At 42.2% G+C, this 17198-nt stretch overlaps 1 protein-coding gene across 2 annotated transcripts in view; it reads right to left on the reverse strand.

Moving 5' to 3' along the window:
• MARCHF7 (membrane associated ring-CH-type finger 7) overlaps positions 1-17198 on the reverse strand; it is a 919282-nt gene that overhangs the window by 437053 nt on the left and 465031 nt on the right. For both annotated transcript variants that reach the window (XM_044074748.1, XM_044074747.1), the window contains one exon: positions 2875-2984. In XM_044074748.1, coding sequence (XP_043930683.1) covers positions 2875-2984 — 110 coding nt within the window. The remainder of the gene's footprint in view (positions 1-2874; positions 2985-17198) is intronic.

The raw sequence follows: 17198 nt of genomic DNA on the forward strand, positions 1-17198 counted from the left end.
CCTGACACCAGCGAAGGCTTACAAGTCCTAAACACTAAAATAAAAAAATGAAAACTTTTCACACCAAAGAATACCATACTTTAAACTACCTTAACTTTCTTACTTATTTCAACTATTCCAAGTATCTTAACTAATCCACTAAATTCTATCATAACTTTACCTAAAACACTAAAAGGTGGAAACTATGCACACCAAAGAATATTCAATTTTACATTTAAACTATCTTTATATTTATACTATTTAAACCTATACCTAATACAGTCTACATAAACAAGGGAGAAGCACACAATTCTAAAACAATAAGAAAAGGCTGCTAAGGATATCGAAAAGCTGGATCATTTATCTGGTTTTGAATGCACCAAGCAAGATCTGGAGACTTGGAGGAAGCGGTGGAGGTTATGGGTAAAGGGAGGAGATACAGGCTTGAATCCAGACCTAAGGGTTGGATCCTAGACCTAGTGGCGAGAAAAAATGAGACAATATCAGATCAGAGTTATTTACAGCAGGTTTTTCCCTCAAGAAGAAACTGTAGACAAAACATTCTTCATACTTTCATAATTTGACAGAACAAATTTAAACATAATAGCCTAACAATTCAAAAGTTTGAAAAATCAAAGTTGTGGAAGTATACAACACTCCTCTCCCCCATACCTATCAAAAAATTCCCATACCTATCAAAAAATTCCCATCCTTATCAGAAAGAGTAGGACTGGAGATGGCTAGGTATTAAGCAGCATTGGGATCAACTAATGCAATAACTGCTGGGTCAGTCTTGAGAAGTGTATAAAAATTAAAACAAAACTGAAAAACTTTATAGATTGTATCTGCCTTTTTAGGAACAGTTGGCTGTCAGGAAAACTGTAGGCAGTAGTACACATCCTCTAAAGCAGAGGAGGAATGGGTGTGGGTTTCGAAATATCTTTCAGTAACAACTCCGTATTTTCTGAGGGACTGAGAACCCTTGGTGTTCTTTCACTGAAATACTAGCACATTCTAGCTACAGTCTCAGAGAAAGAAACCCCTACAGGAAGAAACGGAAATAGTTCTCCTCAGAGCCAGATTCAGAAATTTGAGGAAAAAACCTGTATCCATTCCTGCATCTTCCTGTTCAGATTCAAAACCTAGAATCTCTTCAGGAAAAGAACCCCCTTCTTTCTGGTAGAAACCAATTTACAAGCAGGATCAACAGCCTGATTTACACCCTCAGACAGACCCAGTAAACCACTCCTATCCAAAGGAAATTGAGAAGTACAACATATGCTTGTTTTTTTTATTTTGACAGGAAAAATGGGACCAACCGTGCTACTAATGGCAGCAGCAAGATTCTCCATGGATGGACATAGCATTCTAACAGGGAAACCTTCCATGTTCCCAAGACCTACAACAGTGGCTCTCCCAACAGCCACAAGGGATGTGGCTAACCCCCAGACCATAGTGGCGGTAGGCATTTCACCAAAGGGATCTGGGGTAAAAGATAAGTAGGCTGAGGTACAACAAATGGCCACATCAGTCACCTGCCTGTCGCTGATGCAAACTGCTAACCTGCTGTGGTGGCAATGGCCATTTGCTTATTTTTTTCCATTTTGTGGCTGTACGAAGGACAGAGTGTGGGAACAGTAGTCTGTTCGTTGATTAAGCCAAAAATAGTGAGTTTTTCCTGGGGAAGACAAGTAGCAACTGCTGGTGAGCAACCACCAGCCCACAAAAGTTATTTAACTGAAAAACATGGTAAAAAGCACCTTAAAAGACTATGCCAGTCCCACAATAGTAAAATTAATTTCTCCACAGAAAAAAATAGTTTTCAGTTACACCACTTTTAACCTGACAAAAAAAAGATAGCATACTATTTTAAAGTATGCTACAGTCCCGGGACAGTCCATTGAAACACACTACTGGTGAAATAAAAATAAAATAACTGTCACAAAAAGGAAAGCAAAACAAAAAAATTGTTTTTTTACCAAAAGGAACTTATCTGGTCAGCAAAGGAAAGCACAAGCAGACAGTGGATTGCTTTAAGCCTCAGAAGACCATACTCATTGATGGCAGTAAACCTCAGAAAGGCTTACAGTCCAACCTGTTTTTGTCAGTTCAGCTTGAGCTACCTGACAGTCTAGGAGCATGGAAATTGGCCTGAAGTTTTGGAAGCTGGCCAGCTGTTAAATCCTTGGCAGGATATAACCCATATAGCTAAGCCTACTGTAGCAGTTATCAATATGATGAACATCTACTTTAAAAAGACAATACAGACAAAATATCTGAGGCAACCAAAAATATATAGTTCTGCTCTTCAGTTTAAATTATGCTAATTGCTATAAACATGAAAATTCAAAGATAGTGGGCTAGAAATGCAATGTTGCCTCTCACAAACCAGCATTGACAAGCCTTCCAGTTTTCAGCTAGGGTGGCTTTTGTGCAGTTTGCATGTCTTGTGTCCACCTGGGTCTTCTACTTTTATCCATACCACAAAGACAGTTGTAAGTGAAATGGCAATCCTCCAAACTGCCTGTAGGTAAATGTGTCTGTTTATATCCCTCTTCTACCTAGATTGGTTCCTCTTCCTCTGCCCAATGATTACTGACTGGCTGTAGAACTACCTTGACAATGAAGTAGTTTAAGGATGTTGCTGAAACATGAATGAATAAAAACTCCACAAAGAATTAAAAAGGTGACAGTCAAATGCAGCAAACACATTTCATGAAACTAGGAAAATCCTCAAGGACATATCTACAACCATGACAGAAGGGTGCCAACATCATAATGCTACAATCTGCCACAGTACAACAAGAATCCGTTACTGTCAAAATGTTTGACAGCAAGTACAACACAGCAAAGCGTGACCTGTTTGGTAAAAAGCAATCCAAAGATATACTTAACCTGTTCAGCGGCATGTGCCCTGTACAATTCGTGGATATCAAAATTCTCCAAATTCAGATTAAGTTTCTCTTTGCACAACTCACATGTGTTTACTGCTTCAAAACTGGAACCTATGGGGAAAAAAATAGTATTAATGGACTCATCACTTGAACATTTTTAGGATAAACTTCTACACAGGTATGCATTTTAACAAGACAAGAAAAACTGAGCGTTTTGAAGTAGACCCTCACTTTCTGTAGCACACATCTCCCTCCCATCCACACACCCTCTCAAAGTCAAAAGGCTACAAGACATCAGCAGTTCAAGTCATTTCAGTGTAAGCTCTAGACTGGAGTTGTAGTCTGGTTATCTTAAAACTAATAGAATCGCCAATTATTAAAGTGAATGCACATTCTAAGGTATATATCTTACAGGTCCAAGGCATATTTCTCAACTTGGTCAATAATTCTGGAATAGAGCAAAACGCACTAAAACAAAAGCCCAAAAATCAGGGAAAATTTTAAAATATTACTCCAATTTACCTAGGGTTAGTAAGACCATAGATTCTGCAGAGAACCATATCTGCTTGAGCCAAAAAGAGACGAGAAGGATGACAATGATCCTGCACAGTAGGGCTTCCTGAATAAATACTACCATCAGGGGAACCCTAAGGTAAAGAATAAAGCAATCATGGAGGCCACAGATGAAAAGTACAGTTGTGTACACTTACCATAAATGTAGATGTTAGAGTGTATTCACTGTTGCAGTCATTACATTTGGGTTATCTGCTTGCAGGTATCCCTCAGCCGGCCTGATTAAAAGTCTTGGGTCCCGCGTCGGTTGCTGTCCCTTCTTCCATGACGTCAGGTCATCAGGGGTATAAAACATGCACCAGACGCCATTACGTCAGTTTTTCTTGCCCCAGACGTCAGGTGCCCCCCTAATGGGAAGCCATTAAACAAAGGTACAATGACATACCTCCAACAAAAAAGCAAATACACCAAAAAGCTTTTAAGCATAGCAAAGGAAAGTGGAGGTATAGCAAAAAGAAGTTAGGGGGCTGGAGGGAGGGTAACCAGGACTGCAACAGTGAATACACCAACATCTACATTTATGTAGAGTGCACACAACTGTACTATGTTCTTCGTGTTTCACTGTTGCAGTCATTACATTTGGGTAGGAGGAATTTAGATAGCATTAGGACCAGCTATAAGGCCCTGCAAGGCTGCATTGGCAAAGCCAGCTCTGGATTTAGAGAAAATGGGCAAATGATAATGCTTGGTGAAAGTATGTAAAGAACTCCAGGTAGCAGTTTGTAGGATGTCCCTGGTAGGGGCGCCTCTGAGAAAGGCTGTAGAGGTAGATGCAGCCCTGGAGTGAGGTTTGATCCCCTGGGGGATAGGTTTTCCATGATGCTTAGAGCAGAAATGAATGCAATGGCCTATCCATTTAGAAACGGTTTGCTTTCAAATAGCCTTCCCATCTGCCTCTGCAGCAAATGCCACCAGCAGTTGTTCACATTTCCTTTGAGGTTTAGTCCTGTCCAAGTAGAATCTAAGTTGTCTGTGCACATCTAAGGAATGCAGTATCCGTTCGCCTTTGTTCTGTGGATTGGGAAAGAAGTTTGGCAAATGAATGGACTGATTCAGAACCACACTGGATACCACCTTGGGCATGAAGGATGGACTGGTTCTGAGGAACACCCTGTCCTCATGAAAGATAAAAGGCTCCACTACCATAAGGGCCTGTAATTCAGATACCCTTCTAGCTGAAGTGATTGCTAAAAGGAAAGTGGTTTTCCAAGAAAGAAATTTTAAGTATGTAGTAGCAGCTGGCTCGAAAGGAGGTAGAGTGAGTTTCTCCAAGACAAAGTTAAAGTCCCAAGCTGGGGTTGGAGCTCTCCTGGGTGATCTCAAATTTTGGCCCCTCTGAGGAACTGCTTGAGCAGTGGATGAGAGAAGAGGGGAGGGGTTCTGTGTTATAATGAGCTGAAATGGCTGAGGCGTGGATTTTAATGGAGGAAAAAAGACTGGCCTTTGTGAAGCATCTCAGTTAAGTATTGTAAAATCTGAGGTAAATTGGACACTGCTGTGCTAATCCCTTGAGACTGGTTCCAGGCATAAAATTGTTTCCATTTTTCAGCATAAGATTTTCTAGTACTAGGCCTCCTTGCATCTAAAATGATATCAATCACAGGTTTACTAAGGGATAGTAAAGGAGAGATTAGGCAATTAGCCAGGCTGCAAGGTTCAGGGATGGAAACGGAGGGTGCAGAATCTGGTTCTCCTGCTGACACAGCAGGGAAGGAAGTCTGAGGGCAGGTGCCATGGGGATAACAGTGACACACTGCGCAGGAGGACCAGTGTTGGCATGACCAGTCTGGAGCAATCAAATTCATCCTTGGTTTGTCCTGTTTGATTTGTAGTAGTACTGTGGAGAGCAAAGACAGGGGGGGGGGGGGCATAGACTGATAGGTTTTTCCAGCTGAAGGACAGAGTATCCACTTTCCAGGCTTGTTTGTGGGGAGTCCTTGTGCAAAATTTGTCCACTTGATCATTCTGGGGAGAGGCAAACAGGTCTATTTCTGGGCTCCCCCCATTTGCTTGTCAACATGTTGAAAATCCTTGGTTCCAGTTTCTACTCGTGTGGGTCCATGAGTTTTCTGCTTAGTCCGTCTGCCAGTGTATTTAATTTTCTTGGCAGGAATTAAGCTTGTAGGTGCACTTGGTAGCTCAAGGCTGTGTTCCACAATGCCATGGCTAGTCTGCAAAGGGGGTAAGAATGTGCCCCCCCCCCTGCTTGTTTATGTACCACATAACAGTGGTGTTTGCCCGTCTTTACGATTAATTGTCCTGGAAGAATGTGGTCCTTGAAGGCTGTCAGAGCATTTGTACAGCTAACATTTCTTTTTAATGGATATGCAGGTGCATTTGACTTGGGTTCCATTTGCCCTGAATGCACTTCCCTGCCAGGTGAGCCCCCCATGCATAGTCTGATGCATCTGTTAGGGTTTGGGTGGCAGGGGGTGGTGCAAAAGGTAGTCCCCTTGTTTTGGTGGCAGGCCTCTGCCCACCAAAGGAACTCTAGGCGTAGGCAAGGTATGATAGGAATCATTGCTTCTAGAGCCCGAGAATGTTGACACCACAGGCTTTTTAGATACCACTGTAGTTTCCTCATATGCAGTCTTGCATATGGAATTAGAAGGATGCAGGAGGCCATGAACCCCAAGGCTTGCAGTATTTGTCTTGCAGATAAGCAGGGTTTTTGTGGCCACCTGTTTGAAGTAGGTTGTCATATGAATTTGTTTCTCTGGCGTGAGGCAAGCCATCTGGGAAGTTGTATTCAAGCTTGCTCCCAGGAATATAATTTGTTGACAGGGTACCAGGTGTGATTTCTTTTTGTTTATGTTGTACCCCACACAAGTTAGAACCCTTTGTACAAAGGCCAGATGATTCAAAAGTAAGTCCTGGCTTTCTGCCCAAATTAGACAATCGTCCAGGTACGGGTATATTTGAATATTTGCCTGCAAAATGCAATAACTGGAGCTAGGCACTTTGTGAATACCTTGGGTGCAGTAGATAAGCCAAAGGGCAGTGCAGAGAACTGATAGTGTGTGTAGCCTGCTTTGAGGCGTAGGTATTTTATACAAGATTTCCTGATTGGGATGTGCATGTATGCTTCTGTTAAATCTAGTGTTGCCAACCAGGCATCTTTGCCTAGCATAGGAAGCAACTGGTGAAGAGTCAGCATCTTGAATTCTGGAATCTCCAAAAAGGTGTTTAGAGTAGACAGGTCCAGGACAGGACGCCATGAATTGTCTTTTCTGGGTACCAGGAAAAGTCTCGAATAGAAACCTTGCCCCTTTTCCTCTTCTGGTACCAGTTGAATAGCCCCCATGCTTAAGAGGGTAAGTACTTGTTTTTGGGCCTCTGCCCACTGATTTGGGGGTCGGTCCGGCCACCCACTTGGTGTTGGCAACGTGTGGAAGTGAAATCTGTATCCCTGGGACACTATTTAAAACCCATTTGTCCTGGGTAATGAGATCCCAGTTCTTTGCATGAAGAGCAATATTTCCCCCCAAAGGGGGGGAGTCAGTTGATAAGTGCTTGGAAATTTTAAAAGGAAGTCATTCAGTTTACCATAGGGGGGGGGGGGGGGAGTCTTATTACTTCCAGATTTGGAAGTGGAGGCCCCCCATTTCTTAGTAATGTGTGTCCACTGGGACTGAAACCTGGGGTTTCTGCTGTCTGGGTTTGGCTTGAGGACACCTGGAAGGGGCTGGAAAGGATCAATTCTTAGAGAGCCAGTGCCTACTAAATCTAGGAGGCTGAACTTGTACGAAATCTTTAAAAGTTTGCATAGATTTAGCTTTATCTTCCATCTTTTAAGAACTTCCTCAGCCTTGTTGCCAAACAGGTGGTCCTGATTTAAGGGAGCATCCAAAAATTTAGCTTCAATATGATCAGGCAAAGATCGCTCCTTAAGCCAAGCATGCCTTCCGAGTACAGACCCAGTAACAGCAGCCCTGCAAGAGGCCTCTAATGAATCAAAACCGCACTGCAAAGTATGTTTTCCAACCTGTTCAGCAGAATGCATTAAATCCTGTAATTCTTTATTTTCCACACAGTCAGGAATCATTTTCTGTTTAAGCAATCCAATAACGTTGCTGATACTTTTAACATATGATACTGGCAGTTTAAAGCCCTAATGGCCAAGGTTGCAGAAGTGTAAATCTTCTTACCCCATCTATCCAGTGCCCTGGAGTCTATCAGAAGGGGTACGGTTTTTAGCAGTAGAAGCCTTAATGCCCTTGGGCCCCTGTGAAATAGTCTCTGGATCTGCAATAGGATTTTTTAAAAAGGAACTTGTGTGACTCCGGAACCTTGTAATATTGGTCAGATTTTCTGGGAGCAGGAGGCAAGGAATCAGGGGCCAAACTAGATTCCAAAAAAGTATCAACTATATCTAGTACAGGAGGAATAGCTAAAGGCCTATGCTGAGGCAGGAGTAAGAAATCCCTAAGCCTCTTTTCTGAATCAGAAAAATCCTGGCTTTCCCAGTGGAAATGCTCCCTTAGAATACGTAAGGTTTCACCAAACGAAAAATCCTCTGGAGGGGAAGCAGAGGGAATAGAGTCCTCTGCATCAGAATCCTCATAAGTAGATAAGGGTGGCTACCCCTGATTACAGTTATTAGATCTTCAGCCATTATTTGTTTTTTTAGGCATAGAGGCCTGAGCATGTGACCTGGGGGGTCATTTGTTTAGGCATGGTTCGAGATTTAGGCCTAAGTGAAGGAGGCATCGGTTTAATATGCAAGTCCGTAGGCCTGAATACACCCTCAGAAGCCGCGGGTTCCATAGTTGAAGCATCTCGCGGCATGCCGGACTCCGAATGGGTCTCAGTAGAGGACTGCAAATCAGAAGTAGTGGGTATCAGGGGCTGCGAAAGCGCCTCACTGAGTACCAGCGAACTGGTGACTGGCTTAGAAGCATCACCGGCAGTTTTGGACCTCGGCGGCCTGTATTTTTGCGGGGTTTTTTTCAGAATCCCGGTAGTCGGATGGCTAACAGACAACATTTCTGGATAATTACACTGAGAATCAAAATATTTAGAGGCGAAAATATACCAACGACGGAGTGTGCGCTGATTAAATCAAGCACAAAACCGACAGCAAGATATGTTGTGGTCAGTGCCTAGGCAAGGAATACAGTACGAATGAAAATCTTTGAGGCATTTGCTTTCCACAAGTAATGCAATTAACAACTTTTACTGACATCGGTGAGGAGCAAGAAAAGGTTTCCCCGACGGGGTACTTCGCTTTAGTTGAAGACTTCGGTTCTGAAACTCGAAAACGAAAACTTCAGGAGTCGGCCGACCGGCACTTGAACTGCTTCGGATACCGCACGGCAAGAAAGACGATGTAATGTTGTCAGCTGCATGTTTTATACCCCTAATGACCTGACATCATAGAAGGGACAGCAACCGACACAGGACCCAAGACTTTATAATTAGGCTGGCTGAGGGCAACCTGCAAGCAGATAACCCAAATGTAATGACTGCAACAGTGAAACAAGATCAGACCACCCTTGGGGCTACTATAGCAAAATACGTGCTGCATTTAGTGTTGTGTAGAGATGCAAATTCATTGCAGCATGGAGTACCCCAGTGACTGGATATTTCTTTGTTCATCACTGGATACAGGAACCACTCAAGGCAACAGGAGATTCCTGCTGAGCTTGTCCAAGTTGAACCTTTCAGGGATGTGCAGCACTGCCAGAAACTGAAGACACCACCACCCATTGCCACACTCACAGCCTTGAAACAAGGCAGGTATGATCTGGTTCCCCCTTGTCAATCTACCAGACCACAGTCATTGTCTAAATATTTCTCTCTCCCAGAGGAAGGTAATCTTCAGTTTCTGCAACACAAGTATGACTGCTCTCATCTCCAGAATGTCTATCTGAAGACAACCTTCAGAGTCTGAACAAAAATCTTGGGACTATTCTTCCCTCACAATGTCCTCACCTGAGGGAGGATGCATCCATGGTTACCACTGCTAATATGGAGGAGCCAGTGTCTCTTTTTGCTGGCACCAACAGAAAGTGTAGCCACTTCTGCATGACAGTTATGATCGGAAATGAGAGGTTGGGATTGCCAAGACTATGTCACTGTAGAAGCTGCTGAAGAATCCTCCTGGTACATTTTACCTGGTGCTACATTTGTATCGTGGATGCCATGGGACCAAAAACCCTCAGAACTAATTATTATGGAGGAAGTTCGGACTCCAGAAGATTCTGCACAGATATTAAGGATAGAATCCTGTCAAGGGATAGAGATAAAAGATTACAGTAGTGTCCAACTGCCATCCTAGAACCATCAGGCATGGAAAGGGAATCAGATTGGATTTTCCTAAATGTGTAGAAATTCTTTGTAAAGCTCAATGCTGGAAGAGGTAATCTCTGGCTTGAAGGAGGGATTCAATTGAGGGGGCAAGCCAATCATTTAGATAATGGAATATCTTATCTCCTTGGTGTCGTAGATGGACTGCTGCTGCCACCATGCATTTGGTGAACACCATAGGGGCTGAGGTAAAGCAGAATGGCAAGACTACGAATTGGTAATGATCGGCTCTCAAGAAGTGCAGAAATGTCCTGGCTTCTTGCTATTTTTATGGGAGGGCAAGCATCCAGAAGATGTATGCAGCGCAGCCATTTGTTCTAAAGTTACAGGAGAACGGACTGCACAGAGACTATTCCAAAGTAGTTCAACATAAATTTAGGAGGCATATGGGCATGCAGTTCTTGGATTTTTATTTTATTTATTTTATTTTACATTTGTTTACCGGGCTAGTCCAACTGGATACATGTCCATTTTCAGTGGAGGCCCGGGGAGAAAAGCTCCTCTACATTCTACTAAAACAAGTTGAAAAGAACACCAAATGCAGAAATACAAAATTATACAATACTTTAGAAACATACAATAAACCTGCTGCAAGTTATAATTGCATTATTGCTCAATATGAGGCTTAGCAGGGAACACTTATTCAAATAAACAGCTAGGATACTCTATTTCAGCATTAAAAGGAGTTTAAAAAATATAGATATATTTCTATTTAAAGAAAGAGTCACAGGGACACTTTATGAAGAGGAAAATGTAGTGAGCAGGAATTGAGAGAAAGAAGTAAGGGGAAGAAAGAAGTAGATGGCAAGAAGGAAAAAAGATTAATCAGGGTTGTTACAAGAGCATAGCCAGTGATTGGAAAGGAAAAGTTTTAGTTTAGCTTTAAATAGTGGGAGTGAAGTTATGGTAGTGAGGTCTTGACGTAGTTGGTTCCATATTTTGCCAACTGAGTTGGAGAGCATGGAGTCACCTGTTGAGTTATTTGATAGGGAAGTTTGAATAAGTATCTTGTTAGAAGAGAGTAGGTTCTTCAGATTTCTATAGGGTTGTAGTTGGGAGGCGAGCATAGGAGTGTTGTCCGGGTGATAAAGGGCTTTATGGGCAATAGCAAGTTGGTAAGATTGTATTTGGTAGGGTAATTCTAGCCAGCCTAGTTTTTTGAGATTAAGACAATGATGAGTCCTATAAGGAGAATCTGTAGCAAATCTAGCAATGTTGTTGTATGATGAAGCTAGTTTGTTGAGGTTATACTTAGAAAGGTTAGTGTAAATGGGAGAAGCATATAGTAGGGTAGAGATTAAGTGGGTTCTAGCTATGGTAGTTTTAGCTTTGGGAGTTAGGAAAGTTTTGATTCTATAGAGAGAACCAAGTTTTCTGTTGGTAGCTTTTATTGTAGAGTTGATATGTGTCAAATTTTAGTTGATTGTCAATAGTAATACCCAAGAGTTTAGTGGTTTGGTCTGGCGAAATGAGGGTACCATCATTGGATGTAAGTGTGAAGGTAATCGAAGGGGACATATGAGTGGGTGCAAAGAGCAGGAGTTTGGTTTTCTTGGGGTTGAGGAGGAGACAATGATTAGAGTACCATTGCTCTATAGTTGTGAAGGTATTTTGTGTGAGTGTGCAGCTCTGTCTGTGTTGGGGCTGAGCAGATTATGGTTGTGTCATCTGCATATTGAATGCAAGTTGATTGAGGAGTGGCTAGATGAAGGTCATTTATAAAAATGGAGAATAGTAGAGGACCTAAGATAGAGCCCTGAGGGACCCCTATAGAAGTTGGGAGATCAGAGAGATGGTTATCCCAGAGTACTGCCTGTTTACGGTTATCAAGATAGGATACGAACCAGCTTAAGGCAAGACTGTCTAGAGAGAGGGATTTTAAACGATGGAGAAGTTCATGATTGACCATATCAAAGGCTTTTGATAGGTCTACGAAGAATGCTGAGGAAGAGGTGTTATTGTTTCGGTTTTTGTTAATAGAGTCAATAAAGGATAGTAGGGCTGTGGTAGTACTATGGAATGGTCGAAACCCATGTTGACAGTTAGCTAGGAGATTGTGGCTTAGTAGGTGATTAAGTAATTGTTTGTGGATACATTTCTCCATTATTTTTGCGAGAGGAGATAGTAGCGCTATGGGGTGGAAGTTGGAATACTCAGTAGAGTCACCTCCTTTGAATAGAGGGATAATATGAGAGATTTTCCACAGTGATGGAATAGTACTTTCTTTTACAGTTCTGTTGATCAGTATGGAGATGGGGTAGGCTACAGCTTTAGCACCTACTTGGAGGTATTCTGCTGGTAATTTGTCAGCTGAGGGGGTTGAGGGCTTTAGTTTTGAAGCAAGGACAATATATAAGAGGTTGGTATAGGTTTTAGTTGAAATGGAGGGGGAGGGGAGTTTAGGGTTTGTAGTTTGGAGGTATCAGGGCATTGTTGTTTGGCTAGCTTTAATATGGCTGAAGTAAAGAAGGTATTAAACGCATTAGCTGTTTGTAGTGGGTATTCAGGGTTAGAGCCTAGTGGATTTGGTGTGGCAACTTTGCCTGGGGATAACAGCATGTTAATAGAGGACCAAAATTTATGTGGTTGGTTAAGGGATGAATGTTGAAGCTGTGTATAAAAGTTTTTTTTATCTTGTAGAAAGCTTTTTTAGTCACATTTCTTCGTTGTCTAAAAGTGAGGTGATCAGTTATGTTTTTTGTTGTTCGCCATTTAGCCCAAGCTTTGTTCCTGTTAAGGATTAGTTTTTTAGTTTCTTTTGAGAGCCATTGGGCTGTTTTGGGTTTCATACGTATAGAACGCATTGGGGCATGATGTTCTAGGATGTCTAGAAAAGTATTATTAAAGTAAGTAACAGCTTCATCTATAGGGAGAGATTTCAGGGGTGACCAATTAACTTGCATAAGTTCATTATGAAACAGATTGGGGTCAAAGGATGTTTTGCTGCGACCAGTTCTAACTTGGATAGGGATAGCAACATTTGTTTTATGCCTGATAATATATGTTAAGGAGTGGTCACTGAGGTCATCTGGGAGAGTTCCTGTTGTATATTTTTGTTGTGGACTATTTGTTAATATCCAGTCAAGTATGGTTTCTTTATTATTAAGTTTGTTTATTCTTGTTAGGGAGTTAATGATTTGAGAGAAGCCATGTAGGTTAATGAGGGTGGTTGGGTTAGTATGTTTACATAAGTTCCAGTCAATATTAAAGTCTCCTAAAAGTATTGTTTCTTGTAGGAGGTTTAGTGAAAGCCAATTTAACAGGTTTTCTAATATGACAGAATTGTTACCTGGGGGAAGATAAGTACAGATAATATTAATTGTTTTGTGAGGGTTGAGGTGAAGTTTTGAAATAATTATTTCAGCATTTGTCAGATGGAAGATTAAGATTTGCTTTACTGATTTGTAGTCCGGTTTTGTAGAGGACTGCGACCCCACCACCTTTTTTGTTTAAGCGGTCTTGTCTAAGGATGTTGTAGCCTGGGGGAGTAATTTCATTATCCTTTATTGTAGGTTTGAGCCAGGTTTCAGTTAGACAGAGAATGTCAAACTGTTGAACATCTAGAAGAGCATGAATTAGTGGTATTTTGTTGCAAATGCTACGTATATTTAATTGGGCAATGGATAGTGATTTGGGGGGTTTGGTTAATGTTGCAGATTTTGTTCTGAATATGTGGCTATTAGTAGATTGTGGGGATGGGTTGGGGCCAGGATTAGGGTGGATGTCTCCATCAATTAATGAGGACATTAGTATATGGATGTAAAGTTGAGGAGGTTTACATGGTAGTAAACATATTTTTTAAGGCTGTGAATAAGGTATTTAAAGTGAGAGAGACAGTGATATTTTGGATGAAGGTAGGAGGTCTTGTAAGTGGCATTAAGATTGCTTATGGGTAGAGGTAGAGGAATTGCGAGGGTTTGTTTGAATGGAATTGTAAGTGTAAAGGGTAGGGGAAGTTCATAGGAGGTTAAAAGATAGGCAGAGGTGAGAGTAGTTAGGAGTGTTAGTAGTAGCAAAGATCTGTATTTATTAGACATGATAGGAGATGGAGTAGTAGAGTTGGAATACTTAGATACAGGCAAAATGTCAGAGTAGGTTAGATAGTTAGGTGGGAAAGGGAGGAGGCAGTTCTAAAAGGGGGTGGAGCTAAGTGTAAGATATGATTGGTGGTTAGAAGAGAGGGGTGTGTCTATGAGGGTATAAATGTACAGGTGCTAGGGGTGTGTGGGATTTGGGGGCAGGGAGGGGAGCGGAGTGAGCCCGCAGGGCGAACGGAGCGGGAAGACACAAACGAGTAGTGAGGCCCAGAAAAAACAATCTGTGAGCTGTGGAACAGCAGGTAGGTTTGCAACAGATATAAAGGTATATTCAGTGTGATGAACTATAATCTATGTAGAAACAGCGAAAAGGAGACAAGTATACAAAACAGTATTACCAGAAATATATTGTAGAGGAATAAGGCAACCTCTGTTCTTCTTTTTAAAAACTTTAATAATCCACCACAGGAATAAGCATCCAGGAGTTGACCACAGCAAGACAGCAACAAAGAGCATAACGTTAGAGTCCACTGCTTGTTAGAAACTTCTTCCGGTGAAATGTTTCACCGGAAGAAGTTTCTGAAACGAAAACGCAGTGGACTCTATTGGCGTTTATGCTCTTTTTGTTGCTGTCTTTGCTGTGGTTTTGAGCTCCTGGATGGCGTTTTATTCCCCTGTGGTGGATTATTAAAGTTTTTTAAAAAAGAAGAACAGAGGTTGCCTTATTTCCTCTACAAGTATATTTTTTCTGGTATAATCTATGTAGAAGTACAGGTTTGTAGCAGTAAACTATAATAGAAGGGTGGTTAGGCAGGGTCAAGAGTGTAGAAAATGGGAAGCAGTGAGAGGATACAGGAGCAGGAACAAAGGTATTGGGGGTTAAGCGGTAAGCCAAAAGGGAGCAAACCAGGTAATAGTAGGAAGTCACCTGGTGGCCAAAAGGAATAAGTATCAGAGTTACGCAGGTAGGAAAGAGGTGAGAGAGGTAAGGAGTTAAGAAAAAGGCTCTTGCCACCCCCATAGTGCCTTTTTTAGGCAAGGCTCAAATTCTAAACCTACCACCCTAGAACACAAAAAAGGAAAAAAACTAAGGGTAATGCTGCTCAATGCCAGAAGTCTAAATCTCAAAATGCACGCACTCGAGGCCCTTCTCAGTATGGAGAACATCGATGTCTGTGCTGTGACAGAAACCTGGTTCAAGGCTCCTGAGAGCACCCCAGCGCTATCAGGTTTTACCTCATATCATGCGTTCCGTCCCCAAAATCCGGACAATACCAAGAAAGGAGGGGGTATCCATATTCATCAAGGACACCCACACCTCAAGACTGGTGGCAACGCACGATGCATCGGAGACCATCCAGGTGCAATTAACCATAGGCAAGACTGCTCTGCAAATTGTAGCATGTTACAGGCCACCCTCACAAACTCAGGAACCTCACATGGCCTTCCTGAAAACACTAGAGGGGATAAATGCATCACCAAACACCATCATACTAGGTGACTTCAATTACCCTAATATAGACTGGGAACACTACTCAAGCCCAAACACCCTAGCCCAAAAGTTCCTGGAATTCATAAACTCAAATGCCATGGAACAACTAGTCACCATCCCCACAAGAGGAGATAAAGTACAGTTTTGTACCTACCATAAATGTAGATGTCCGAACTGGATAGCATCTGCAGTCATAACAAGTGGGTTGTCCTGTCGTCAGGCAGCCCTGCAGTCGGCCGGATTCCAAAGTCCGGGTCCGCTTCGCTGATGTCGCACTCCACCCGACGTCATCTCTGTTGGTCTTCGGGTATAAAAGCATCAGCCGACGCCATTTTCCTCAGTGTTTCTTGCCCCAGATGCCAGTAGCCCTCTTGCAGGCTAAAAATTTGGATAGATGCCAATGTTTCCAAATAGATAGGGGTAAACACATCAATAAGCATATATGTACATATATACAAACAAATACACCATAAAAGACTCCCCCCCGAACAGCTAGCTATTAGGAGGGTAAACACCCTAGGAGTACCACAGAGGGGAAGGAGGGAGGGTAATCCTGACTGCAGATGCTATCCAGTTCGGACATCTACATTTATGGTAGGTACAAAACTGTACTATGTCCTTCATGGATGCATCTGCAGTCATAACAAGTGGGTAGAATACCATAGCCAACTAGGGGAGGAGGATAAAAGTAGATTATGGTGTGTTTAGGATCCCTTGCAGTACAGCAGTGGCAAACCCTGCTTGGGATCTGGAATATAGAGGCAAATTATAATGCTTGGCAAATGTATGCACGGAGGTCCAAGTAGCCGCCTCAATAATGTCTTTGGTTGCCACCTCGTAAGAAGGCTGTGGTAGTGGCTGTTGCCCTTGTAGAATGAGGTCTTATGTTCTGTGGAATTGGTTTTCCATGGAAGGAGTAACAGTATCGTATGCAATTTCCTATCCATTTGGAGATTGTCTGTTTGGAAATAGCTTTTCCTTCCCTTCCTGTTGCATAGGCTACAAAAAGTTGGTCAGTCTTTCTGCTATTTTTGTTCTGTCCAAGTAGTAGCGTAGCTGTCTATGTACATCCAAGGTATGCAGTATTCTTTCCCTCTGTTTTGTGGGTTGGGAAAGAAGGTAGGTAGGTGGATTGCCTGGTTTAAAGACACTCTGGATACCACCTTGGGCATAAATGTAGGATTAGTCCTCATGGACACTCTATCTTGGTGGAAGATTAGGAAGGGTTGCACTGCCATTAAGGCCTGTAGTTCTGAAACCCTCCTTGCTGAAGTAATTGCCAGTAGGAAAGCAGTTTTCCATGACAGGTGTTGTAGGTCTGCTATTGCTGCTGGTTCAAAGGGTGATAGTGTCAACTTTTCTAGCACAAAGTTTAAATCCCAAGCTGGTAATGGTGGTTTCCTTGGAGGTTTTACATTCTTGATTCCTCTGAGGAACTGCCTGAGCAAAGGGTGCTAAAAACAGGTGGATCAAAGCTGTATTCTGCTGAAATAGCTGATGCATGTATCTTGATGGAGGAGTAGGACAGGCCTGAATGAAGAAGTTCGCCAGATACTCCAGAATGTTAGGCATATCTATGTTTGACACATCTTTTCCTCTTTCCATACTCCAAATGACAAACCTTTTCCATTTTCCAGCATAGTTCCTTCTTGTTGAAGGTCTGCGTGCTTCAAGAATAATGTCTTTAACTCTTTGGGAAAGTTCTGGATTAGCTGCTGCTATGTGATGTTCCATGCAGTCAGTTGCAGCGTTTTTAGGTTTGGATGTATGATGCTGTAGTTGTTCTGAGTTAACATCAAAGGCATCAGGGGTATTGGCCACATTGTTCCGAGACATGCTCTTCAGTAGTGGGTACCAGTGTTGTCTTGGCCAGTTTGGAGCTATCAGGATTATCCTTGGACGTTCTTCCTTGAT

This window comes from Protopterus annectens, chromosome 6.part0 (assembly GCF_019279795.1).
Source record: "Protopterus annectens isolate FY-2018-M chromosome 6.part0, PAN1.0, whole genome shotgun sequence".
Taxonomy (NCBI): Eukaryota; Metazoa; Chordata; order Ceratodontiformes; family Protopteridae; genus Protopterus; species Protopterus annectens.